The sequence below is a fragment of the Labrus mixtus genome, chromosome 4 (genome assembly GCF_963584025.1).
Source record: "Labrus mixtus chromosome 4, fLabMix1.1, whole genome shotgun sequence".
In the NCBI taxonomy this organism is placed as follows: domain Eukaryota; kingdom Metazoa; phylum Chordata; class Actinopteri; order Labriformes; family Labridae; genus Labrus; species Labrus mixtus.
In genome coordinates, this window is record NC_083615.1 from 30,024,682 (window position 1) to 30,051,694 (window position 27,013).

The window sequence follows — 27,013 nt, forward strand, 5'->3', positions numbered from 1 at the left end:
ACATTTAAATTCATATAAAATATATAATATAATAACACTAGATGGAACAAACTAACTTCCACGACAGTCATTTCAAAATAAATTGGAGAAACCTAGAATATATCTATATATCTATATATATATATATGAGTTTTAGTTAATATGGATTCTTTAAGCCATTGTGTGATGTATTTGTCTTTTATCATTTAATTCATAATATGGTAAATCCAGTCAAATAACAGAACCAGCATGAATAAGCATGTCAAGATTTTTCTCCTTTTTCTTGCATATATAAAAGGTGGGTTCATCCACCAGTGCATTGTTGATTTTGACAAACAAGGAAATGTAGAGAAGGGAGGCAGTGAGGCAGTAACAGTCGAGATCTGCAGTTATTCGTCTGCAGTTTGTTTTCTAACTTGCCTGACAGGAACAGAAGGTTGAGGGCATTATTCCAGCCTGTTGCATACATACATAATCTATCTGAGACATCTGGTTATGCATACATTATATATGTTAAATAATACGGGCGGGAATCACCAGAGGCACGATATTATTGAGATTTTAAAACATTCCAATTCCAAAACAATATATTTGCGATTAAGCTTTTTAAACTGCATATTTTGTCCTCAAAGTTGAACTAAATCAAGAACTGTTTAGTCAAATAAGAAAACATCAAAGTCAATATTTCTGAATGCAGGAGTTTACAATAAGTAATTTAACCATGTGAAACTGATAAACCATAATTGGGTTTTTTTTACCCATTTTTTGGTAGCTTTAACCCAACAAAATAGTAATTTTGACCCATTTTTAGGTAGAAAATATAACCCAACATGCTGGGACAAACCTTAACAACCCAGCAGTTTTAAGTGTGTGCAATAAAAATGAATATCTCTAAGGATCAAAGATACATCTAAGAAGGATAACGGCCAATATATCTGTATCGCATATTTTCTCTCCCTAATATCGATATTGGTCCCCAAACTCCCACATCAGGGGGGCGCCGGTGGCGCAGTGGTTAATGCGTGCGCCCCATGTATGGAGGCTGTAGTCCTCCCAGGCTCAAATCCCACCTGTGGCTCCCTTCCCCGCATGCCATTCCCCACTCTCTCTCTCCCTGATTTCCAGCTCTATCCACTGTCCTATCATCAGTCAGGCCCTAATGTTAATGATGAACTACATCACACATCAAAGCAAATGCCAAATGCTATCTTCAGTGGTAAAAAGTTAGCATTGGACTTACTAAACAAAACTCATGCCACAAACATTCCTTCAGATTGAATCAATAACACACGAGCTGAGGCTCTGGGGTGTCTACATGTTAATTATTACATGCTTGTCAAACATTGAAGGGAAGCTGTCATTGTTTTGCAAAGTGGGAAACCTTGATATTTACTATTCCATCATCACCAAAACCTTCACAAGGTTCAATTACTGGGACCGGCCTGTGAGAACAGGAAATGCCAGAATGCGATGTGAACCTTTGAGGCTGAGACGAGGGGTCAAACATTAACAGAGAGAAACTCATACACAAACACAGAGGGAGAGAGAGAGAGAGAGACAAAGTGAGGGGGGAGAGAGGGGCGTGTGTGTGTGTTAGTTTACCGTTCCTCCTCATTTGGCTTAGCCTGTTTGGATTAGTGTCAACAGCTATAGGCCAGCCCTAAACCCCGCAGGCCCTCCTGTCACACAGGGTAAATACAACTGTGTGTGGCTGTATGTCTGTGTGTGTGTCTCTGTGTGTGTGATGCACGCACACAACAGGAAACACCAGATTCTTCACCAGTTAACTTCAATGTGACGGGACCACTAACATTTAAGATGAGGATGTTCCCTCTAATGTCCTTTAGTTAACTAAAGTATTCTCCTTCCTCTCTCTCTTCTTTACTGTAGTAGGGTTTCAATATTTTTTAACACAGGGCAATGTTGGTAGCTTTATGGCAACTGAAGTTAGACCAACATACTAGTTTAGCGTGCAGTACATGCAGTTAGATAAAAGTCAGATTTCTCTCACTTTTAGTTGTGATCATCTTTGAGGGCTTCTGCAGGGTGGCTCTCAAAGGAGTCAGCCCCCATAAGGCCATGATGTATAATGCATACCTTTTACATCAGAATTAAATATGTTCACAGCCTGGTACAAAAAAGATTTGGTCGACAAATTCTGTTTTTAAACCAACTGTACTGGGGCTGACACAATCAGGTGACAGGTTGGTACTCCTGTATCTACAGCACACATTTCCTCCTGAAATGTCAGGATTATCTGCCCCTGAAATCTTCCTCAGCAACTAAATAAATAAATAAATGAATGGTACAGAACAGTTTGCAAGTAGAAATAAGTGGGAAGAAGCTTAACTAAGTGCATGACCATCAACTGCCAGCCATAAATTTTCCTGAATACTTCTTACTGGGTTAACAGCTCATCTTGACTTCACACAGAAACTTTACTCGAGGCTTGTAGGAAAATTCCCAATAGAGCTAGGGTGAAGAAAATTGTCCTTTTTTGTTCACACATGTAGCACATCTGAAAATGTTGGAGAGTTCAAGGAGTTTGCATGCAGCCTCTGAAATGACATCAATGCTTTCTTTATCTCACACTGTGAACATTTCACAGAACAATACCAAAAGGTTTGGATAAATCTATTATTGACTTTAGTCTACTTGACTATATTTAGGTCTTCCACCTCATCACACAAGTACGCTAACCAAAGATCGTTAGTCAGGTCTCACACAATGCAGAGATAGAGATTGTGTGTGCTTTTCTGTGTGTGAGTGCGTGTATATGTGTGTTTGTGCATCTTTGTGTGATGACAAGAGTGAAATTACTTTGACAGGAGATGTTGCACAGCTTTGTTACACACATTCACACACAGAAGCAGAGTACTGGGCGGCAGTAGTGAGAGCGAGTTTGTCAGGCAGAACAAAATAACAGCCTCAAGTGCATATAAGTACTCGAGCTTTCTGATCTTTGGGTGTTCTGGTGCCCTATGACCTTTGTACTTGGCAATCCCAGCGACAGCAATACAGAATTGAGAGTAACTAAATTGGGATTAGTGAATCAGTAAATGTATTCTGACACATCCAATAGCAAACTTCTTTCCCACAATTTATTCAAAATATGTGTTTCAGCAAAGTTGTGATTAGGGATGCAGTGGTTAAACGGTTACACTATTAACTGTGCTTTAAAGATTACACATATTTAATCCGCTACACAGGGTATTTCTCTCTCTCAAAAAAGGGGCCAGCAGTAAAATATTTTTTGTTACCTGCATGGATCAGAAACAAAGTAAGACATGGGGTGCACTAGCTTAACGTACCATGCTAATCAAGACACACAGAAGCTAGCTGTAAAGCAAAGATTTGAATCAAAGAAACAAGGGGGGCATTTCATGTACACCAAGAATGACCAGATAGTTATTCAAAATGAATGAGCATTTTTAAACTATGTTCGGTGTATCCTCTAACTTAATGTTTGTTTACATAGCCTAAGACTTTTATCATCTCAACATGCTTCCCTTCGTACTTCTGCTCAACACAAACAGAAGCACACAAACTGCAGCCCACAGCCTCAGGGGCCTTTCAGATAGGATGCAGTGACTGTGCGCCGCTCTCAAACCCCATTCATTGTCTATGTGTAGCCAGGAGTGAGGGAGTATCTGTGCCGCACAGAGCTGAGCTCAAGGCCACGTTTGCCATCCGTGCAAGATACTTTTTTCTTTTTTTTTACTTGGCTGCAGCGCTCCGGGACGACATCTCAGTGCATCCAATATGAGATCCCAATAAACTGTGCCCCACTTTCCTGTGCTCTATAAAAACGCTGATGTGACAGTTTGCTGCTGGGCAGTAACACTTACTGGCCCGCTGCTTGCTGAGGGTCCACTAACACTCGTTGGGGATGTTTGGTCATTTCTTTCTTTCAGTGTGTTCTAACAGGTGATATTGTTTTAAATGGTGGAACAGGTGTGTGGTGTTGCTTGTTTTAGCCTCACATGTATTCTGGTGTAATAGGGTTAATATATTTATATTAACAAAGATTATATCGCAATGATTATTGTAATTGTTTTATGGCCCACGTCTACAACACACTCTTCTTTTTTTGCTGCTCTTCTCCTCCTCCTCCTCTGCAGAAGAAAGGACATGGTTTTCTACTGATTAATAAACAAATACATAGTATACTGTTCTGCATCCAAAAAGTTTTTTTTTTTCCCAACTAGTAACTTGCGCTGATGATTTGTGCGTGCTATGCTCACTGCAGCAGCAGTTTGAATGCAGTTCTGTTCTGACAACAGTTGATCCGTGTGGCATCGAACATTTCTTACACTTCTTACATACTTTTGAGTATGAATAATGTGTAACAGTGTGACAGTGAGTGTATTTAGGGGGCTGCTGCTGGGTCATGTTTGGCTCATTGTATGGTGTTGATGTGGACCATGGCAATTAGGTGTAAGCAAGTACTGTATACTGTAGGTTTTTTAAATGATCTACAGTATATACAATAAAAAATATTGTAGTATAAATGATTAAATGGTCATGATTAATAAACACGATCTCAATATTGATCAAAATAATCCCGATTATAATTTTTGCCCCAAATTTGTGCAGCCCTATTGGGAATGTTTGGAAATTAATTAATGCAAAAATAATTGTGATAATCATTAAACCATGATTATTTCTCAGACTGTAATGGTACCATCAAACCTCGAATCATTGCATCCCAAGTTGTGATAAAGTCTCTTGCTGGGGGAGCAAGTTGCTGAAACAATTGCTTACCAAGCCAAACCAGTGAAACCTGTTTCAGGTTTTAAATTGTATCATTGACATGTCAATTTAATTTTCTTAATTTTTAAAATTTGATCAGGCACTCTTACGACAAAAGACAAAAAGTTCCTTTTATTGTATAGGAACAGGAAAACATACATCAATATCTGTGGATTTATGGAAATAAAAGGTACTTAAATTGAGCTTTTGAGTGTTAAAAACAGTGTAGTGTATTTTTTGTTTAGGTTATGGCCTCCAGAATGTTCCAGTATATGAAAGGACTCATGAATAAAGCAGCAAAATCATAAGCAATAAACCAACAATAGTTATTCATGAACATGCATTTTTAAACAGGAGATGAGATGATTTTTTTTAGTTTTCAAAGACAATAAGCTTTTGTCCTCCTGCCTTCCAAACCTCTCGTTTGTACAGACCAGCTTTTACAGCTTCAAGACTGTAATCACAGGAGAGCGGCCTCATTGCATGAATTCCTGCCTGAAGAAGAAATTACACTACTTTATAGGCCTCATAACAGAGCAAAAAAAAAAACAAAGCAATGAACATCTCAGAGAGTAAGTACAACACAAGCAAGGATCTATAGCAGGGATGGGCAACTTTGGTCACAGCAAGGGCCACATTAATTTAATTCTCACTACCAGAGGGCCAAATTGTAGGATACAAAAACGATTAAAATCAAATATGTCTCAAATTTAACTCAACATATACTAGTGATCAAATATTATTATGGACATGTTTTTGGTTTTCATGATTTCATGGCAGATTGTGTCATGTTTTCTTCATGTTTCAAATTAATTGATATGTAAAAATTTACCTGAGGGCCATGTTGAGGGTTGATGGGGGCAAAGTCAGTAAGTGCAAACAAACAGCTTAAAGTCTGATTGGACACAGGTGAGGACAGGCAGTGCACAGAGGCAGGGCACTTTTTATTTAAGTATTTCAAGTTGTTCAGCATCATAACCATCAATATCATCAAGTGCAAAGGTGTTCATAAACAAGCTGGCTCTTTAGCTTTTTCTTAAACGTTCCCTTTCAAATCTTGTAAATTTCTGCCCTTTGCCTATTTTCCCCTTTAAAGCTGTTGGTTGAGGGAAAAAATGAAAAAAATGGACAATGGATTAATTGAGAGCAACATGTGGAATCAAAATACAGTTTAGTGTTTTCAAAAGAGCTGCTGATTAAATCTGGACCTGCTTTGAAAGATGCATATGCATCTCTTTCCAGTTCATTCTGAGGCCCTGACATGGCCTTGGGCATAGAAACCAGCAGAGAGCTCAAAGACTTTTGTCAGCAAGCCAGTGCTGTAAAAACATGTCAACACCACTTAATACATCCACATTCAAGACAGTCACAACCTCATGTGGCAGCTACGACTAACCAATCAGCATTTAGCTGGGAACAGAAAAGCCAATGGAACCAACTATGAGTAATTAACTAGACAGTTCAATAGTGGACTCATTCTGCCATGTATTTACGCTGATGAGATGACACAGCAAGGCATCATAGTTGTAACAAGCACACATGCTATCGAGGCAATTCAGATGTGTGTGTACCCGTATAACGGTATGTTACACTAAAAAGCTAATGCTCAAATGTAGACTTTGGAAGTTTTGGCTGTTTTAATACATAGAGTCAAATTTCTCCAAGTGAAATGTGTATGATGACAAGTGATGTTCTGATCTAATTAAATCATTAATCAAGTACAACAACAACTTATCTTGGAACCAATTGGCGATCACCATCCATCATTTTCTGATAGATGTCACAATCCTTAGGGAACTAATGTGAATTTCTATGTGATTGTTGTGAAGCCAGCAGTTAGCGTTAAACAACTTCCAGGCAAGACCATCTTTCTCTTTGTGGCGTTTAAGTCTGAAACATAAACGCAGTCATTTCCTTGTCCATAACATATTTTGATTCTTTAAGCGATTAGCAATAATGGTGAATACTACTGCCCCCCCTTGCTGGACCTCAGAGGAATTAACATAATGAGACCATGCCCTGTTTGTGGTCTGATTCAAATGGAGCTTAAGGATTCTGGCCAGCCATCTAGTGAGTGCAGTCAACTGGCATCCTCATTAGCCTCCATCCAGAATACTGTCTCAAGAGAACCAGTTTTCCACTGACTGAGAAAAGGCTTAACACAAGCTAGCAGGGTGGTCAAACTCCACAATGACAGTCAAGCACACAGAGCAGGACAAAACAGTGAAGCGCTACTCTTCAGAGGACGCCACCTTAGCTACAGGAGACTAGAGTTACACAGAGTCACGGTGACAACCTGCTAACAAGCTATGCAAGAACAGAGTCAGATCACATTACAGGATAAAGTTACAGTCACCGAAGATACAGCATAGGGTGTGTGTGTTCCTGTCCTTTTGAAGGTCCCAGGTAAATGCCACCAAGAAGCAAACACACACACACACACACACACACACACACACACACACACACACACACACACACACACACACACACACACACACACACACATTTGCGGCTAAACCAATCCAGATCTTAGGCTTTTCATAAAATACTCTGTCAATGTACTCCTTCTGCTTCACAGTCAGGAACTGATGCTGAGCTCATGTGGGATACAGACAACGGTCTGAATCAGGTCTAAAGAAGAAGATACTACTCCATCTGTTATGTCCAAACAAATTAAAGTACACCTCGCGTCGCCATTTAGCTGAGAATTTATATAATTTATCTCCTTGCATCCACAGGAGATTCACCAGAATAGCCAGTGACTGGAATAAATCAAAAGCTGTGGAACCAGGTCTTTTGTCTACCGTTCAACAAAAGAGGCAATTTTCTCACTTAAGTAAATTGGTCAATGTCGTTTCAATATGTGATATCTCTTTTTATAAACTGATGTGCTTTTTCATGCTTCCCAAATGTAATTCTTGTCTGCTCTAGTTTAGTGCGGCTGAGTTCTGTAAACTATTCTTCTTGCTTAAGTTAAAAAAGCAGGAGACTATCATAAAAGATAGAGCCATGAACCCATGGCTATCATCCATTGAAACACAAAAACAGACAGGTCAGTGGAGTCTATATACCGTAATAAAATGTCTCAATAGCCTTTTATTTACTTCAGTATAAATAATTACCCTGCCATTATTTGGGACAGGGGTCAATACAAGATGGGCCTTTAATTATTTTCAAACAAAATGCCTGCACAGCAAAGATGGGAAAGGCTGAAAAATTGTAATTTCTCACCAGAAATAATGTGTAAATGTATAAAAAACAATATTGATAAACAATTCAAATTACAAATCACTGATTTGATGTTACTTTGTAAGACAGCCTATACCAACCTGCTGCACTTTTGGTGGAGAGAGAGATAAAGACTTCCTTGTTTATACTTTTTTTTTATTAATAAACTATTCAACACTCAATGCAGAGGGGACTCTAATTGAGACTTGCCCTTATATTTCACAACCTGCAGAAACACCAGTCTAGTAAAAATAATGAGCCTTAAATGGGGGGTGGGGGGGTGGGCTCTTATTTGAAGTTTTACGGTACCAACAATTCCTGTAACAAAGGGCAAAGTTAAGATAAACAACACTGTGAAATCAAATCCAGAAGAAATATTGACATTGGCCACATCTCCTGGAGGGATTATTGGCACTCAGTGTAACTACTTTATCAGGAGGTTCATATCCTTGTTTCAAGGCAAACACAATTCCACACAGTTTTGTTCTTCTTTGTTTACAATTAGAAATAAAAATATGAGGGATTGTGGTCTCTAAATATAAGAGTATAGTTTAAACTGATAGTTTGCCACGCTATAAGTTGCCTATAAGCTTGTAAACCATGTGCAAAATGTCTCTACAGCACTATTTACTAACAAATGCTCTTTAATGAGGGTATGTTCATTTGGACTTTCTACTACTTTGGTTCTGCGTTTTGTTGTGTAAAGTGTTTCATGATGCAAGGAGACTAAATAAAAACCAGAAATGATGTTTGCATATAAGTATTAACATTTATTGTCTGACTTCTCCCTCTATTTTACCATCCCTCTTTTACCTATATTTCCACTCTTGCTCCCCTCCCTAACCTCTCCCTCACCCAACTTAGTCTTTTTTTCCACACTCACCTCCTCGCTCTCCTTGCCAGCTGGTCTGTTTGCTATTGTTCATGACAAGTTCAACATAGATTGGTTTGACTACAGTCATGCTTACTTAACCTACTTTTAGGGTATTTTCTAAAGTGTATACACATGGTTGTATCCTGGGGATTCAACTGATAACATTTCTGGATACCATGGAAGAACGTACTGTATTTCATACTGCGTCACCCATACTGGTGCTGGTTCCATCCATTTAACATCCCACTCACTGTTCATTATCCTTTACTGAACAACTGTGATGCTACAGTGCAAAGTAATCTATCAATCTCAAACTCCGCCCCTGTTTCTTTTCATAGGGAAGAGGAAGCTAATGGAAATCAAATGATCCAAGCTTTTATCCTCGACTGTAAACATCACATCTAATCGCTCCTCTTCCCATCTTTATTTTCTATTCAACAATTACTGGGCTCATGCCCGCCAGCACTTTTTTTTTTCACACTTCTGTCTGAGTCCTTCAACATGGACAAAGACAGGTTTTTGCCATATGAGTAGTACACTATGAGATCCATTAAAGTTTGTGTCAACCAGGAGAAGAAGAATGATTCCTGAGAAAACAGAGTAACAACAGATACGTTCAGTTACGTTTGGTGTAGAAGATAAATTAGAAAAAATATTTTTGATATACAAACAGCTGTGTTTTATATTAGATAAACAACAATTGGGGCACTGGTGGTGCAGTGGGTTCAAATCCGACCTGTGGCTCCTTTCCCGCATGTCATTCCCTACTCTCTCTCCCTGATTTCCGACTCTAACCACTGTCCTATCTCTACAATAAAGACACAAAAACACCCAAAAATAAATCTTTAAAAAAAAAAAAAAAAAAAGATAAACAACAATTTGGCATCTTGAAAATATTTTTTCCCAAACTTGTACATTTGCACCCATCTTTCATCAATCGCTTTATTTTTTCTTCTTCATGCATCCAGTTTATCTGAAGGACAAAGGAATGGTCAACAGATGAGGAGGCCGCCATCAGGCACTACTCAAGACTGTAAAAATATTGTAAGATTTAGAGTGAAAACTCCTAAAAATGCTGCTGAATACTACTCAAAGAAAGGACAGGGTGGATAGCATGCAAATATTTCAAGAGACCAATTACCTCCATAAATCGATCCATAAAACGCTAACACAATGTACCACATAATCGCATGTTAGTCCTTAGCTGATCTTTTCCCCGTTTGTATTTTTGGTTGAACTATATGAACTGTCAAATATGCAAAGAAACTGTAAAAAAAAAAAAAAACACACATGCAATTCAATGAAGTATTTCTCTCGCTCTCTCTCTCTGTGACAGGAATAGGACTTCAGTCTGTCGCATCTATCCTATACTCTTCTCGACCAACTTGTTTTCTCATTTCCTTTCCTCATTTTTCCTTCTTCAACAGCAAACCAAAGATATCCTCTAATATACTACAGTCATTTCATTTCATTCCTTCTATCATTGCCAGTATCTTTTCTCCCCCTCCCTTAGCGAGATGAGGATTATTCCGTGTAGATTAACAGCCTTATGTGTCTTCCTGCTCTCTACCCTTTTCCTCCTTTTGCTCTTTCTCCTTCATCTCTTTTTAAAGCCATTCCTCAGCCTTAATCTCTCCTTTTTCTCTCATTCTTCTCTTACTCATCTCTCTTTTTCTGGCTCTCTCCACCAGCAGGGAACAGTAGATTACCTCCTGTGAACTACAGTAGTGGTGTGATTAGCAGCAGTAGTTAAGATGACAGAGCAATCATCTAAACCTATATGGCTGCAGAGAAAAACCACCAGTCTTGGTATTACAAAGACGGCTTTGATCACAGGGATGAGTGCCATCATCTGCTGATCCAGTGTGTGTGTGTGTGATCTATTCATGCATTTGTGCAAAGACATATTTCAAAAAAACTACTCCAAAGTGGGTTAATACCACTATAAGAACACATTTTTCAAAAACTGTTGAACAATATAAATTCAACATAAATGTACTGCATGTATTCATTCCCACCACTTCAGCTGCAGAATGTATTTCCTCTGTTGTTTCACAGTGCTAATGCCACCCAAGTGCCAACCAAAGCAGCCTTAATCAATTCACTGTCGTCAGTGGCAATGATGCCTTTCAACTGGCCCCCTTTTAAATGAGATTTGCAATAAAAAAGAACCCCAGGCCTTTGTATTCAGTGGCAGGAGGCTCCTTTGGCTCTCTCGAGTCGCCTGTCTATGATGTCTGTGCAGCACACGATCTCCACTGCTAGATAGATAGAGCAGATGCTTCAGCAGAGGGGAGCCTCACATCAGCCTTGATATTCTCCCATTTGCATATCAGCTTCCCCTCTTTTTCTCCCTCCCTCCCTCCTTAACCCACGCTGTCAGAAATTAATGATCTGCAATTACACAGCATGTGTCAGTGCAACTAAACATCATTTAATAGTGCCAAGCTGACAGTGGGCTACAAGGCTGAGCAAGAAGAGACACAAGAGTCACAATTAATGTCCCATGTTCTCTACCCTGCAGCAGTCACACACAAGACACATTAGCTGGAATGTGAAGTTTTTAACATACAAGTTCCAATAAAATGCGAAAATGTAACAGTACATGACTGTTACAGGATTGTTAAAATGATCATTTTAAGTAGAAATAGTTTAGTATATTAGTCTACAAAAATGAAGCCTATGTTTTCCTTACTGAAAACAAGATCACCACAAAAGTCCTTATAATTGGAAAAAATATATATTATCACATTTCCTTACATTTAACAATAGTCTTCTTTCATCAATATCCATTTTTGAATGCCTTAAATTTTAAGCATGTACCCTAACTTACGTCTTTTATCTAAAACTGAGCAAATAAAAACTCAGAGTCCTTTAAATTGAGCGTATTGACTTGGTTGTTTGTAACAATGTTATAATTATAGTAAAGTTGTCTCCCACACTGCAGTTCTCATTAAACTCTCAGAAAGAAAAAACACTGAAACACTGAAGGCTAACCTTTAAGACTAGCAAACTAAATAAGTAAGTACAGTAATTAGCATCATTCAGTTCTATTACTTACGAAATGCGACTCCTCTGATGCTTTATCGAAATATATCCTTCAGCTTTGTTTGCCGCAGACACTTTTATTTAAAGTTTGCACACAAACGCACACACAAACACACACACATGCCCCTCACACACACTTACAACACACTCACATGCAAGGTGCTCCAAACTGAAGCGCTGTCCCTCGTCTGTGCTAGACGCTGTACGAGCTTCCTCAACTATCACCTGCCATGTGATGCCTTCACGGGCTGCTCGTAATACTTCGCGGGCTCAAGTTCAGGTCCTTAGATACAAATTGGACCTTTTTAGAATTAGAGCTGGAAAGAGCCAACTTACTATATGTATGTCATTTGTTTACACATCGCACATTGCCAACATTAGGCCTCTCAATGCATTACAAACATCCACGTTAATTACTGTAAACTTCATTGCAATGTCAATTGTGGAAAAAACACAATCGAAATATATAAATTATATATATATTAGTTATTCAGTTTGCCTTCCTTACAACTTCACATTTTTCGGTACCTAATTGGGGAAATAGGAGGGGAAGTAAACATTTCATAATCCTACACAAATTAAATCCTGTAGGAAATGTGAAAGATGGAAAGTTGCGGTTTCTCTGAACTGTCATGAATGCTACACAGTCGATAACTAAACGTGGGATATATTTAGTAATTCTTCATCAGGTTAAGACAACGATTTGTTTCTTTGAAGGAAACCTGAGGCTTTGAATTGTTTTTAAAGCAGAACTAAGAAAAAAACGATCAAATTAACAGCTACCTTACAACAGGGGGACTGGTGTTTTGACTTTTGCCCCGTAGTTTACTTTATATGACTCAACACTGTCATCTAGTGGTTAAATATTTGATTGCAAATACAAAACAAAAATAATGTATAGCGTTATTATTGCCGAACATTGTTGAGGCCACTTTATTTGTACCTGTCATCGACCTAACACATTGTTGTTCCCTGTAGATCAAGTAAACTTTATTTGATATTTACTCTTTGAAAATACTGAACTTGTATATTTATGATAACGAGTATGTATAAGTGAATAATTACTTTTGAGTAGTGCCTGATGACCCCTATGAAGACAGTTTACGTCTTGTTGACCTTGTCAATTTGTGGATTAATTCAATTATTTGGATCTGCAGAGCCATGCCTCATTAGCGAATCAGGTTAAGCTGCTCTTACAAAACAAGTGTGTGATATAAGATGTCCACCAGGGCATGGAGACAGAACTTTTGAAGTATGGAGTTAGACGATTCAGGATCACTGCCTGATTAGCTGGTTTCTCTTGGTGATATCACCAGCATAACACTTGTTATGAGTTGACGCTATACAAATAAAAGTTGATTGATTGATTGATCTTGTTAAGTCTAATTTAAATCTAATCTAAGTTATTCCAATTAAACTGAAAATAAAAGCTCATTGCCACAGATGTATTGTTTTCAAGATGATAAATATGATCTGTAGCAGTACAAACAAGTATACCTTCAGAGTGGCAATGAGAGATGAATACAAACAAATAAGAGCAATGATCCAAATAGTTAAATAGAAAGAAAGAGATAACTAATCATACATTTAATATGATCATGCTGGTATTGATATTTTACGATGGGGTTTGTATTTATTCACACTCTATCCAACTGCTGTATCTGAAAAAATCCACAACTATGTAAATCCCGGGGTGGATCAAATCTTGAAATTGGTCTGGTAGCTGAAGACGTGCAAGATCACTTCCTAAACACTGCTGAGGTGCCCTTGAGCAAGGCACACACACCCTCCCCCCAGCTCAGGAGCGATCGCGGTGGGCAGCCCCCTTACTCTAACGTATCTCCATTAGTGCATGTCCGTAGCATCCTGTTTTATGCATGTGTGTGTATTTCATCCTATGTGTGTGTAGCATGTCTCAATAAAAAAGTGTACACATTTTTTTATTATTTGTATAATAATAATTTTTACATTTGAAATTTTTGGAAATAAATGTGTCTTAGGCTAATTACTTAACTATATTAACAAAAAACAGCGACACCTACTGCCCATAGGTAAAAATAATAATTTCTCATCAACTCGTGAGACCACTTCGTCAGCTTTTCAGTGTTATGTCAGACTGTCGAAATATAAAAAAATAACCATAAACCAAAGTGACCATAAACTGTTAATATAGATTTTGACCCATAGGTCCGACTTCATCATTTCAGAGTATAAAAATACCGTAAAAGACAATAAGGGGCCGGGTCAGCTTGTGTCATAGACCTACAAACTCGTTGACTCGTAATGCAGTGTTCTCCCCACGCACACAATCATAGCCATGTTACTCTGACTGTCATTGGTCGAGTAGAACGTCCGTCATACTCCCCCCAGCTGGTTCTGACATTTGATTGGCTAGAGGCGCACCTCCGGCGGTGGCTCACACGCCATTGGTTAAAAAACTAGGTTAGTGGTCCGACAGGCATGACGGTGAAGAGAAACTGGGTCACCGATCGAGAATCGTTTATGTCACAGTTCTGTGGGTTGCTATTACATTTTTCCAGCGGCTCCCAATGGATAGACTAATTTCGTTGGACCGAGTGTAAGTATCTAATGTGTTAATTTTGTGCTATGCGTATTGCATTGTGTAACCGTCTGTATAAGCAGTGTTGGTTTTCGACGATGTTTTCCCGGTGGTCATGTCAGAGTGGTTTTCTAAAGCAGGAGGGACACTAGCCCGCTGGTCAAGTCTTGATATTTAGCATTCCTTAGCTAGGATTAGTGAAGAAAATAGGTTGTTATTGATAAAGGTGTGGAAACCTCCCCCATGTATGTCATTCTATCTTTAAGTGTTGACATTAATCACCAGGGCCAGGGGGCTCTAACACATCGGTAAGTGATGTTTTATGTGCTCGTTGCGTGTTAAAATAACGCGACTGGGAGAACACTGCTAACCCAGGCTAGCATGCTAGCGATGTAAACAGGCCTAGGTAGGTATCTGGTACACGGGTTTCTTCGACAGCCTACATAATTCCACGATAGCTTCAAACACCCATCTCCCTAAAATGCTACAATCTTAACCCACACCGAGGCCATACCTTCTTCAAAACACTAAGGCTACTGTGTGGTTATGAAATATCGTGATATAGTTGTTGTTGGCATTGGCAGCGGAAGTGGGGCAACCATTGGTTTCTGCAGTGTCCGCAGTGGTTGCCAAGAGATGATCATGGTTGAGCTTTTGGCAATTTGGTTGAATTGTTAATTCGTGTTATGATATAGATGGTGTACCAAACGTGAGCCAAAGGAGCTTTAGGTTTCCATGGGGGCTTCTGCTGGTTTCCATCAAGGTTATTATTATTTCATTAGAATAGAATTACTTTACTGATCCCAAACTGGGAAATTGTGGCGTCACAGCAGCAGGTTGTCCAAACACACAATATGAGCAAAAAACACAATATTAGTAACTCTAAACACAATATAATATTAAATACAAAGTAAATAAGCACTAAAAATATCAAAACTAAGAATGGGAATATATACAACCAGGATTTAATTAAGCATTACTAGTCTTAAATATGAAAGATTAAATGTAAATGTGCAAAAACAGAGTTGTAAATGGACAGTATTGACATAAGTTAAAGTGTATATATATATATATATATATTTTTATTTTTATTTTTATTTTTTTATTTTTTTATTTTTTTTCTCAACAAGTTAACCTTGTGCTCCATCAACACCAGTATGAATCCTTACACATTGGACATAAGCTTCCTAAGGTGTCACTTTGGTCTGTTATGGAGATATTTCAGGAGCCTTGTTCCTTTTATGGTTAACAACGAGATTATAATCATCTTTTATATTGGCTGGATTGTGTTTTCTCATTACTGTAATACTCTTTCATTTGTCTGCCTGTTATCAGTCGTTTATGTATTAACTGTCTCATGACAGGAGAGAAATCCTCTGTGAACTTCAGACTTGGATTTACAAGTGTTGTTACTTGTTACCCATATAAGAAGCAACTATAGGTTATCAGTACTCATCAATGAAGCTATGAAGGCGCTTGATAAGAGAGCTTGCTGTGATGGTTTAGCAGGTTACTGTACCGTTGATCATGGAAATCAACAACAAACCAGTCATTGCTTTATTTAAACCTGTTGTTCATGGAAACATTGTTTGAAGTTTAATAAAATAAAGGGGGGTAAATTTGAAATAATGTTGACTTGTACGTTTTAGTAACTATGAACGTCCCCTTGTGCCTTCTTCTCTGCCTCACCATGACCTAAAATGTTTATTTTTTGTTTTTTTCTTCCTCATTTTGATATTGTGTGAGTAAAATAGAAATGATCCCAGAGGAGCATACACAATCAGTATGTGTCAATCTTCAAGTGTCAAATCATTTTTGTGACATTGTTAGGTTAAAATCTGATGTTGAGGTTGAAATAAATTTGACTTTGTTTTCTACTGGTGTCACCAATTTCTCAAACTTGGACCCTGAAGTAATTATTCATTGGTTTAATTTACATTGTTGCTGTATTGCTCAATTGTATCCCACCTGGATGCAAATTTAGATTTGCCCCCCCTCCCCTAAACTCTACAACTAGAGGCAAGTTAATCTGCACATCCACACACAGATGTTTTCATTCATATGACTTTTAAGACCTCAACAGGTAAAGCTGTTTTGGGAAGTGTACTTCTAACAGAACAAAGATTGCAAGACAAAACTCAGTTGTGTGATTGTAAGAAAGTCTAATATAGAATAAACAACCTGAGTATTGCTATTAGCGGAGAGAGAAGCGAGAATGGGCTGCTCTTACTTTAATAATTCAAGCAGCTGTTGATCAACCCAAAACACATTTGGTCGTCATTCACGGATTATAGGATCTTGTAATCTCAATAGAGCAACAAAATGCAGACACAAATGAATGGAGACAAAATCCAGTCTGAGCTCCTACCTTTGTTAGTGATTAAAAAAAACAAATGCCTTCAAGTGGTTTTATTAAACAGAAACGTGAAATGGCCTGATTTCATGAAAACAGATAACAGTATCGGAGCAAGCTGGCTATACACTGATGGAAACCCTGACACATTATCCATGTCTAATCCAGATTTCAGATGATTCTTTTTAGTCTAGCTGGTGGTAAAAAGACCTAAAATTGCAGTGGGCGACAGGCATACAAAAGAAACAGCTGCCCTAGTGAGCTTTTTACATGAAAAGTTGCAGTCAAAATGTACTTTCTTCATTTGAGAGATCAAGATTAAGAATATAATTAACCATGCCATTACTGGAATAAGTCAAAACCAGTGGCTACATTCCCACATCTCAGGCTCTGATCACAGTTGATTTATGGCATTAGATAAGAAAAATATTTTATGTAAGCAAGCAATGCTCTCTCACGCAGCATGCGTACATTTTACCTGTTGGATGCTTGAGCTAGCTATTAGCTGCCCTAGCATTAATTGTTGAAATTCAGTGTTGTAAAAAATCTCTTTGGATTCAGGAGGGACATGTTTCAAACAAACACAACATGAAGTACAGCAGATAGACTGCACTCTTCAATTTTTGTTCATTTATCACACCTTGTGTTGTTATTGCAGTATTGGGTGGTTATCACTCATCGTATATTTTTCTCATTTTGTGCAGGCCTTATTGGTGGTAATACATTATCATAACCATGTACATTATCTAAGACCAACAAGGCAGCATTGGCATAATGAATATTACCTGAGTAGAGGCAGCTGAAGCCACTTTAATTGGCAGATTACTTTGATTGGTCTGATCAAACATATCCAGAGGCCCTCATAATCACAGAGAAGGTGTTTAGGAGAGAAATACTGGGACAAACTGTTTGGAATAACAAAGTATATTTTATTAAAACACACATGAACCATATATTTAATTTAAGTCCAGATAAATTCAACTTGACAAGAGGTTTTATCCAAAACAGTTGGTTAAAATCAATGTAAAGGTTTCTGCTAATTAGGGCCTTAGGGTTCTTCAGATAGCAAGCTTTTGCTGTTTCTGTTACGCAGATTGTTGGCAGCAGGTTGCACACTGGTTCTGGCTACCTACCACCCAACCAGCTTGTATAATAACACAAGCCATCTTCACAGTATAATCTCATAATTCAGTTAAAATTATCATATTGAAATTAAGAATTGGAGAATTGGATTTTTTAAAATGTTGAATTAAGAAAGTTTTGTCTTACTAGTATCATAAAAGTTGTTGTTTTTTCATCCTGGCCTGGATGATCAGACTTTCAACCAATACAATCTCTATATTGATCCTTCTTTTCTGCTTGCTTCATTTCCTGTTGTTGCCATGGCTACTCTGCTAGCTTCAATGGTAATTTGAAAAAAAAATGTGACAAATTAAAGTGTCTTCTTGGTGAACATAGGCTACGGTTTTTTGATTACAAGCTGCCAGGTGTGTAATGTTCTTTTGCCATTAGCATTTTGTACTCATTCTGTTTTTTTTTTTTTGTTTTTTTACAAATATATCATACGTATTAAATACAGAAATGTATATAAAATCCCCAGACAAGACACTCATAATTTGACATAAGCCTAAAATATAGCAAATATATCTAAATGCCTAACAAAGACTTTGTGGAAAGTTTGTGGAAAAATGTGGATACTTTCACATCAAAAAGGGATTTGTTAGTTATTTTATGCTGTTGAGGGAAGTTTGTTGTAGTGGTTTTAGCCACACCTGTACACTGAGGGGAAAGTGTTGCTTCAAGGTTATCCTCCTTCATTTCTACCATGATGGAAGTGGCCTTCTCCTAGTGTGAACCCCTCATCCAAAGAGCATGAGTGGGTGATGAGGGAATCATATGCTATTGCCTTTTAAGTCGCCATATCTAAACCCTGTTGAACACCCAAGGAAGTTTTTGGACTTACATTTTTGGCAATGCTTTCCATCATCAAAACACCAAATTAGGGAATATCTTTTGGCAGACTACATCCCTCCTTTACTGTTCTAGAGACTTTCAAACCAATGCCAAGTTTCTACAGTAGTGTCATGTCAGCTTGGACCAACAACAACTCACTAAGGAACTGCGGTTTATCATTTCTCACCAATCTGTTAAGAGTGGGTGTGCTTTTACTTATCATGGTAGACTGTAAATTAGCCCAGATAGAGGTCAGCACCCTTCAAGTTCTCTTGCTAACACACATACTTGCTCTCTGGAGCTGTGTAGTTATTCCAATTCTTATTTTATTCTTATTTTAACACGTCTAAGTCTAAATGCTGCTCAACCCACTGATTAAATAAGAGTAGTCATCAAAGAGTTTCTAGTGTAACACTGAAAACACTTCACCTTATGTATTCATCTTGCAGCGGCTGCTGTGCTATCTGTTGTGCTGATAATAGCGCTTTACCACCAAGTATTAGCAACCTTCATATCTGATTGTGTTGCTCTACCACAAAAATGTGAAACACAAAAAGAAAGCTTACTGCTATATTAAGCTCAGTAGGTGGAGTGAGCCAAGCGAGTGTGACGAAATTAGTTCACTCTCTGCCAACAGAGTTCTTATGAGGGATGCACCATCCCATACTAGAAACACTAACAGAGCACCTTTTTATAGCAATGTGAAAGAAAGACAGGAAATATCACCGGATACATACAGTCTATTATTTATGTACATGAAATCAGTTAACTTGATTCAAACACATTATAACCTTTTTAATTATTTTTAAGTTGTTATATTGAACTTGAAGACACTCGCTCAAAAGCATGCATAGCTGAACTCCTGCCTCTTGCATCTGGCAGTCACATTTGTGAAAGTAGCCCCCTTACATGCTTGTTAAAAGGCAGATATTATTTAGCTATCTGACCTGGTAGAAGATTACACTTGTATATTGTGGATTATTGAAAAAATGAGAATCTTGAGTATCAAGTAGCAGAAACGATGTAGCATCACATGCTCGAGTAAATTTACCTTAAATGCACGTGTGTCTTCAAAGCAAAGTTGATGCTGAATCAATTTTACATACACCGATTAATATAAAATACTGTTATGAAATATCTTGTAAGTTGGTCAGATAGCTTCATTGCTCTGTTTTTAACAGAGTTGGGGATTTCAGTTAGTATTTGACTTAGTGCTGGGTAATATATTGAGTTTTTAAAATATATCGATATATTTTCTAACAAGATATAGGGTAAGATAATATTGTTAATATGGATATAGTTTATGTTGCATTAAAATAACATTATAGAGGTGCCAGTTCACCATTTCTCATCTCACTGATGATGACTGACTGTCTGTCCCTCTGTCTTCCTCATCTCTCTCTCTTTTATTGTATTTAAGGAACATTTTTATTTTATAACATTACTTTTTAAATTCACAAACAGGTAGTTTATTTTCATGTGTTTTCACTGTTTATAGAAGATATATCCATGTATATCAAGTATTGCCATTCAGCTAAACAATATCGAGATATGAGTTTTGGACCATATCGCCCGGCCCTAATTTGACATATTGAAGTGTTTAAATCAGCACAAAAAGCTGTAATATTTTCCCACTAATGGAAAACCTTATTATTGGTCAGGGTGGAAGTGTTTGTGATTTGTGAAATTGGGCATCTGACGTGCAGCTTGGATCTTTCCACTCTTCATGAACCAGCTTGCCGGCAGCTTCCTTGCTGTGTGAGTGGGTGTGAAGTGTAGAACAGGGAAAGAAGCTGAATGGCTCTCTGACTCACTGATGAAGTAGAAGTAGGTGGTGGATGGAAATTAAGGCTGGCTGGTTTGGAGACCATGGAGACTGGCTGACCCACTTTTCACTTCAGCACCAGTTCCTTTCAGTGTTCAATCATGACATAGTGGTTTTCCCTTTCTAGCCCAGAGCTTTGTCCCAGTAAAAGAGGTTACAGAGTCTGACCTGACCTAGTACTCTGCTGTCTGCTACTTCATCAGTGCTTCTTGAGGTTTGCTTTTTTTGTTGCTGAATATTTAACTAAAGGTGACTCACCCAAATTGTTGTTTTTTAAACCCTAAGAGGAAGTCACAGTTTCAGGCAGCCCTGTATTGATTCTAGTTTCTCACTTAAGATTGACACATTTTAAACATCCCATGAAATGGCGTTCAGTCTGCTATTTTATATTATAATATTAACCTAATGAACATGAAGCCAGGGAGGGGCATGGCTTTTGATTGGTTTTGACAAGAATAAAAAGTGCTGAATTTGAAAACATTAAAGTAGAAATAGACATAACTTCAAGCTTACTAAAATCAGACAAAGTTTTGTGTGTTCAGAACTAGTCGTCTCCCCTAAGGGAAGGATGAGTTGCCAACATGACACAACTTTTTTTTTGTCATTGTTTTACTTGATGCTGGTGCATAGGTCACAATAAGTGCAAAACGTGTCAGCGGTACCTGAAAGGGCATTGCTATGGACTTCCAGTTTTCTCAGCATTTTTCTCCAATTATAAAACTTAAAAGAATATTATTTTGGCTTAAGTTTAAAAGAGAAAGAACGAATATGACTTTAGCTTTCTCCCGAGCATCAGTGATGATTCAAAACCTGATCCAACAAACAAAGACTCTTTCCAGGTCTCTTTTTTAAAGTGTGTGTTAAGTCTGTATATGGCCGCGTTAATGTGTTTGGATGCATTTGAGTTTGTTTGTATATTTTGATCAGTAATGCATCTTACCAACTTCTCTATTTGTGTCTCTGCAGGGATAAACATTTTGCACCAGCTGTTTGAGGATCAAATCATAACAGACAAGACCTATCGCATCCAACTGGATGAAACTAGGTCAGACTGAATCCAACTGCACTGAGACCAGATCACAACAAACCGACCAGACTAATCCAGAAACTCTCAGGTCCATCCAGGAGACCTGTTCCATTTCCCTATCCAGGTAACTAACGCGGCTCTGCTCTCCATAAACACACTCACATTGATCCAAGACAGGCTGCCTACTGATCTTATACATCAGTTTGACTCACGTTTGAAGAGGGTTCAAAACCATGACTCAATATAAAGAGATGTTTGTTTTATAAAATGCCACCTGTTCATGCTTAGGAACTGATATAAATGGCTTAATGCTCATTGTGGGGATTTTGAAAAGAATGTTTTTTCCTTTGTCTGTGCATACTCCTATTGTAAAAGACTTCATTTATTTCCAAGAGTACAAAAATCTATCGGCAATCAAATGTGTGTCTAAATACAAAGACGTCGCTGTCATCCTTGACAGATGATTGATGATGTAGCGTAAGATTTTTAATTTTTATTCAAAAGAAAATGCATCATTTATAAATGAATGAAAAATCCAAAAAAATCTGTCTTGCTTTTGGTCTCAATGGCTTGTATTGTTGGCAGTTTACAAGCAGAGAGGCACTGAGTGACCGGGTGATGACCCGAATTGAAATAAATTACAGTCTGTGCTGATCTCAGATTAACACACATGAGCTGAATGTTTCATGCCATGCACACTTGCTCCTCTTGCCCAAAATAACCTCTACTGTTTTTTATTTCGCATCTGCACTGCCCATATGTTCGGTCACGTTGGGACACTTAAATGATAAAATGTAAACGTGATGTTTGACCCAGATTTATGCATAGTGATTATTAACGGACAATAAGACAATGTAGAAATTGTACTTAGTTTTTAAGGTATAACCTTGTTTTTCAGGTTTTTATTTTATTGTGTCCCATTTAGATAACTGTGACATTCTTTACACCTGTCTCTGCAAAAACTCTATCTAAGATTTCCAGCTTGAACAAAATGCTGCAGTAAGAATTTAAACTGGCACTAAACGTAGAGACCACTCCTGTTTTAGCTCACCTGCATGGGCTCCCTGTAAGTTTTAGAATTGATTTTAAGCCCCTAGGTAACGGCTATACCTCTGACCATTTAACCTTTTACAGGCTGACTCGCAGCCATAGCTCCTCCGGCAAGGCCCTTTTAGTTGTTCCACAGTTCAGACTCAAGACAAAAGGTGACTGTGCCTTCTCTGTACTGTGAAACAACCTGCCAGAGGAAATCAGATTCCTCTTTTAAGTCTCTTCTTAAAACACACCAAGGCTTTTATATTAATCATTTTCTTTTGTCTTTTTTTATAACCTGTTTTTTTATTGCAGGGAGGCACTTGTGCTATATGAATAATAATTATTAAAGCAGTTTATTATCATTATAAATGGGCCTGTAGTTCTTCATGTAAAATGATGAGTCTCTTAGATGGTCAGGTGTTAGATATTATACGATAATAGATTAATTCAAAGTGTTCTACTTTAGGCAAAGACGTCAGGGCTCTTAATGTTTTGATTATATTTGTATGTAACATACTGTACTGAGAGAGACAAAGAGACTTTATATGCAGGTTGGCAGATGTCCAGAGACAAAACAGAAAGGGTTAAGTTTGATGTGAATGTCTATAACATTCAGGTTTAGTACTTTAATGTATGAAGAAGGCTACAGGTTGGAGTCTGTGTTTATAGTGACATACAGAGTGATGTATCATCTGTGGATTAAGTGCATCTGTAAATCTGTGAGGAGAGTTATATTTCAACTTGAGTTCTATTCAAAATGATGCTTTCCAGTTGTTGCAGTCATTTACTGCCATACACAATTCACGTTTGTGTTATAGGGGCTTTGCGAGTGCTTTTTTATGTCTATTGTACAACCATCTAATGCTGAAAAGTGTGGGCAGCCGAAACAGAAAGTTCATTGTTATGAATACCTGATGATGCTGACTTAGATTTTCCAACGCTTTGACAGTTTAATTCTGACTCATTCATGAGGCTCTTGTTGGATAACCTAGTCCAAACATTTGAAAAATAAGATTGTCCAAAAGGTAAATATCTGAAGAGAGGGCTTTCCCTTTTATCTTTAAACTTTGTGGAAATGTTTGTTGTGTGCACTAATCAATTTTAGATACTTTGAAGAAATGTAAAAGTGAATTAAATAGGTTTTCACTTTGCATACAGATATAAGGTTGCAAATATGGTGAATAGCAAAAAAACATTGACTACAAACCCCCTAATATTTTCTTGGCCTGTAGGATATTTACTCAAGGGTGAGTCCGTAGACTGTGACATCATGAGTGGGTGTGTATGCAACAGTGAGCAGGTCTTAGTGAAGAAAAGAAAGACGCTTGAACTCGTCACCCAGAGAGGTCGGAGATGTGATTGTTTGTGTCATGTTGCCAAGTTACTCTTTAAGTGAAGTAACTCAATTATTTAGCTCTGGACCCTGATAAAGACAAAGTGCTTAAGTTAGCTCACAGTGTGTTGAATAGTTGGCATTATCTCTGTATGAATATTCTAGTGTTCCCAATACATAGAGAATACCTTGGCAGGCTGCTTAAGTATATTTACAGCCACCCAAGTATTCCTGCTGACCATTTTGACGTTTTCCTTTTTCCATCAATATGAGATCGCCACCCTCGGTTAATGAGCTAGACTAGAGGACAATCTTCCCTTGCATCTGATAACCTGCAACACCTTAAGCATGCTCTACAGTGTATCAAAGAGAAGGAGACGTCCGCTGTCCCTCCCATTAAAACATCAGGCTAAATGTGAGCCTTCTATTATAATCGCTGTTTTAGTTCTGTGACTGGTTCCTGATGATGTCATCCTGCACTTTTAGTTTTGGAAAGTTAAGATGCAATACGCTACAATGGATGCGATAAGTCATTACCAAACCTTTGTTTGATACCCAGCTCCTACAGCAACAGGTCCGATGTGTCCTTGTGCAAGACACTGAACCCCAGGTTGCCCCCGCTGCTTCGTTGGCGGTGTATGAATGCGAGTAGTTACTTCTGATGGTCACTTTACATTTTATTGGGGCGGCAGTAGCTCAGTCTGTAGGGACTTGGGTTGGAAATCGGAGAGTCGTCGGTTCAAGTCCAGAAATTGGTCTGGTAGCTGGAGAGGTCCACTTCCTGAGCACTGCTGAGGTGCCCTTGAGCAAGGCACCGGACCCCAAAACTGCTCTGGAGCGCTCGCTGTGGGCAGCCCCCTCACTCTGACATCTCTCCATTAATGCATATCCATAGGATCCAGTTTGTGCATGTGTGTGTAGCATGTTCATTAAACAGAGTGTAAAACTGAATGTCCCCTCGCGGGATTAATAAAGGATAAATTATTATTATAGCAGCCTCACTGTACATAGCAGCCATCAGTGTGTGAAATGGTGTGAATGTGTAGGTGTGAACTGTGGTGTACGAACACTTTGAGTAGTCAGAAGACTAGAACTGCGCTACACAAGCTCAAGTCCATTTACCATTCAATATGGAAGGTCAGACACATACAGTACATGCATAGGGAAACAGTAAGGGGCGGGAAAAGCTGCTTTGTTTGTATAAAGATGTGCATGTGTTGATAACAGAACTTAAAGTAAGGAGAGAAAAAATAAAGTTGTTTGTGAACGCACACTAAAAAAAGTTGTAGAACAAGAAAATGTAAATATAAACTGACCTAATACTTATGATTAACATAATAGAAATAGGGTAATGTATGACAATATATTCAATGGACAACTCCACCCCTCTGTCCCCACCATCACTTCTACAAGTACAACTTTGTTTTAGTAGGAAAAACGTTATTCTGCAAATAAATATGTCAGATAGCATGGTATGAAGCATACTACAGTGGATTCTGAGATGCAATGAGGCACTTTTAAAACGGCTGTCACATCACTCTGACTTTGATTATTGTTTGTCAAGTAACTGATATGGTATGACCTAAATCTCAGAAAATAACAGAGACACACAATATTTCTACACACGCAGTAACTAAGACAATAGGGGCTTCCTGTGTGTTCGACCTCCACTCCTGACCTAGATGGTGGGATGTTTGTTATGTGTCAAGGCAACAGTAACTGCATGTGTGTGTGTTTTCTTTCAGTGTTTGGAACTGTCTGCATACAGTTTCTCAGATTGACTCTTCCCCTGCCTAATGTGGTGTTTCTGTGTGTTCACAGTTGAGGGCGCGAGAGTGGATGGAAGGAGATGATTTTAACACAGAGGCTGTGATGAACATCTGTGGTGAGTGTGACTTCATAATGTGCTGCCTCTAAACTGGGACACTCCCTTTAGATCTTTTATATTAATTATTTTATCTTTACAACCAAAACTTCATCTGACTGGGATTTTTTTCAAACAAGCCTGCTTTTATCTTTACTTTGAAAGATTTTATGTCACAAAGTTCTGCTGTAAAAAAAGATGATATGACTAATCCTGCACATGCTTCTGATACAAGAGGAGGTTTATTTACATATTCATACAAACAACCATAGCAATCAACAGTCCCTCTATAGATGACTAATACTGAAGTGATATCTGTCTCATACACAGGAGCTGTACATAGAGTGACTGCTCTTTCTCTGTTATTTGCATAGTGATATTTAAATCGACTTCAATGGAAACAGTCTCTTCTCTGCTTTGTTTTTGAGTTTCTTCATCTGTTCACATAGGAGCTTGTATTTTGTATCCATTGACATGAAGCACCTGCTTACAGTAACAATACTCATTACAGAGCACCTGTTCCTCAGGAAAATCTGTTTGGTTGAGTGACCAAAGGTTTTTGTCTTTGCTTTTTAAGATGACCTGATGGCAGACCAAAGGATGGACATTTCGTCTACCATGACTGACTTCATGTCCCCGGGCTCCACCGACCTCATCTCCAGCTCCATCAGCACGCCTGGCATGGACTACACCCGCAAGAGGAAGGGCAGCACCACCGACTACCAGTAAGTACACCAGGAAGGCAATAAAAGGGAGGGAAAGATAAAATGTTAAGTGAATGATGAGGAAACCAAGACAGAGAAAGTGATAACAAAAATGACACAAAGGCAACAGATGGTGTAAAGCAGTAAATGAGCTGAATTCACAGTCGAGCAAATGCATCAGGTGGGCAGAAGTTTTAACTGTCTGCCAAAGTCTCTGCAGAAAGTATGTGCACTATTAAAGTCAAGCCATCTTGCTTTTTAAAATCACCTTTCTGAATACTGCACTGACAAAATCTGATCATTTCATTTGTGTTTCTTTTCAGAATTGATGGCTTCTCATTCGAGTAAGTTGACTCAATTTAATCGTTTTGGCACAAAGTCCAGATTTGAAACATCACTGACCTTTGATTGATTGGATGCACTAAAGACTGCAAGACAAAGCTGCTTAACCCAGTGAACTGATGTGAAGTTATTG

The 27,013-nt window shown here is 38.2% G+C and overlaps 2 protein-coding genes across 2 annotated transcripts in view; one reads left to right on the forward strand and one right to left on the reverse strand.

The window, feature by feature from the left end:
* ppfibp2b (PPFIA binding protein 2b) overlaps positions 1-12,075 on the reverse strand; it is an 88,103-nt gene extending 76,028 nt beyond the window's left edge. The window contains exon 1 of the mRNA XM_061036833.1: positions 11,898-12,075. The gene's annotated coding sequence lies outside the window, so the exon portion shown is untranslated. The remainder of the gene's footprint in view (positions 1-11,897) is intronic.
* Positions 12,076-14,328: 2,253 nt separating this feature from the next.
* Positions 14,329-27,013, forward strand: part of bmal1a (basic helix-loop-helix ARNT like 1a) — a 29,436-nt gene continuing 16,751 nt past the window's right edge. The window contains exons 1-5 of the mRNA XM_061036836.1: positions 14,329-14,462; positions 21,542-21,726; positions 25,792-25,855; positions 26,412-26,559; positions 26,862-26,882. Of these exons, the coding sequence (XP_060892819.1) occupies positions 25,810-25,855; positions 26,412-26,559; positions 26,862-26,882 (215 nt within the window). The 5' untranslated portion in view covers positions 14,329-14,462; positions 21,542-21,726; positions 25,792-25,809. The remainder of the gene's footprint in view (positions 14,463-21,541; positions 21,727-25,791; positions 25,856-26,411; positions 26,560-26,861; positions 26,883-27,013) is intronic.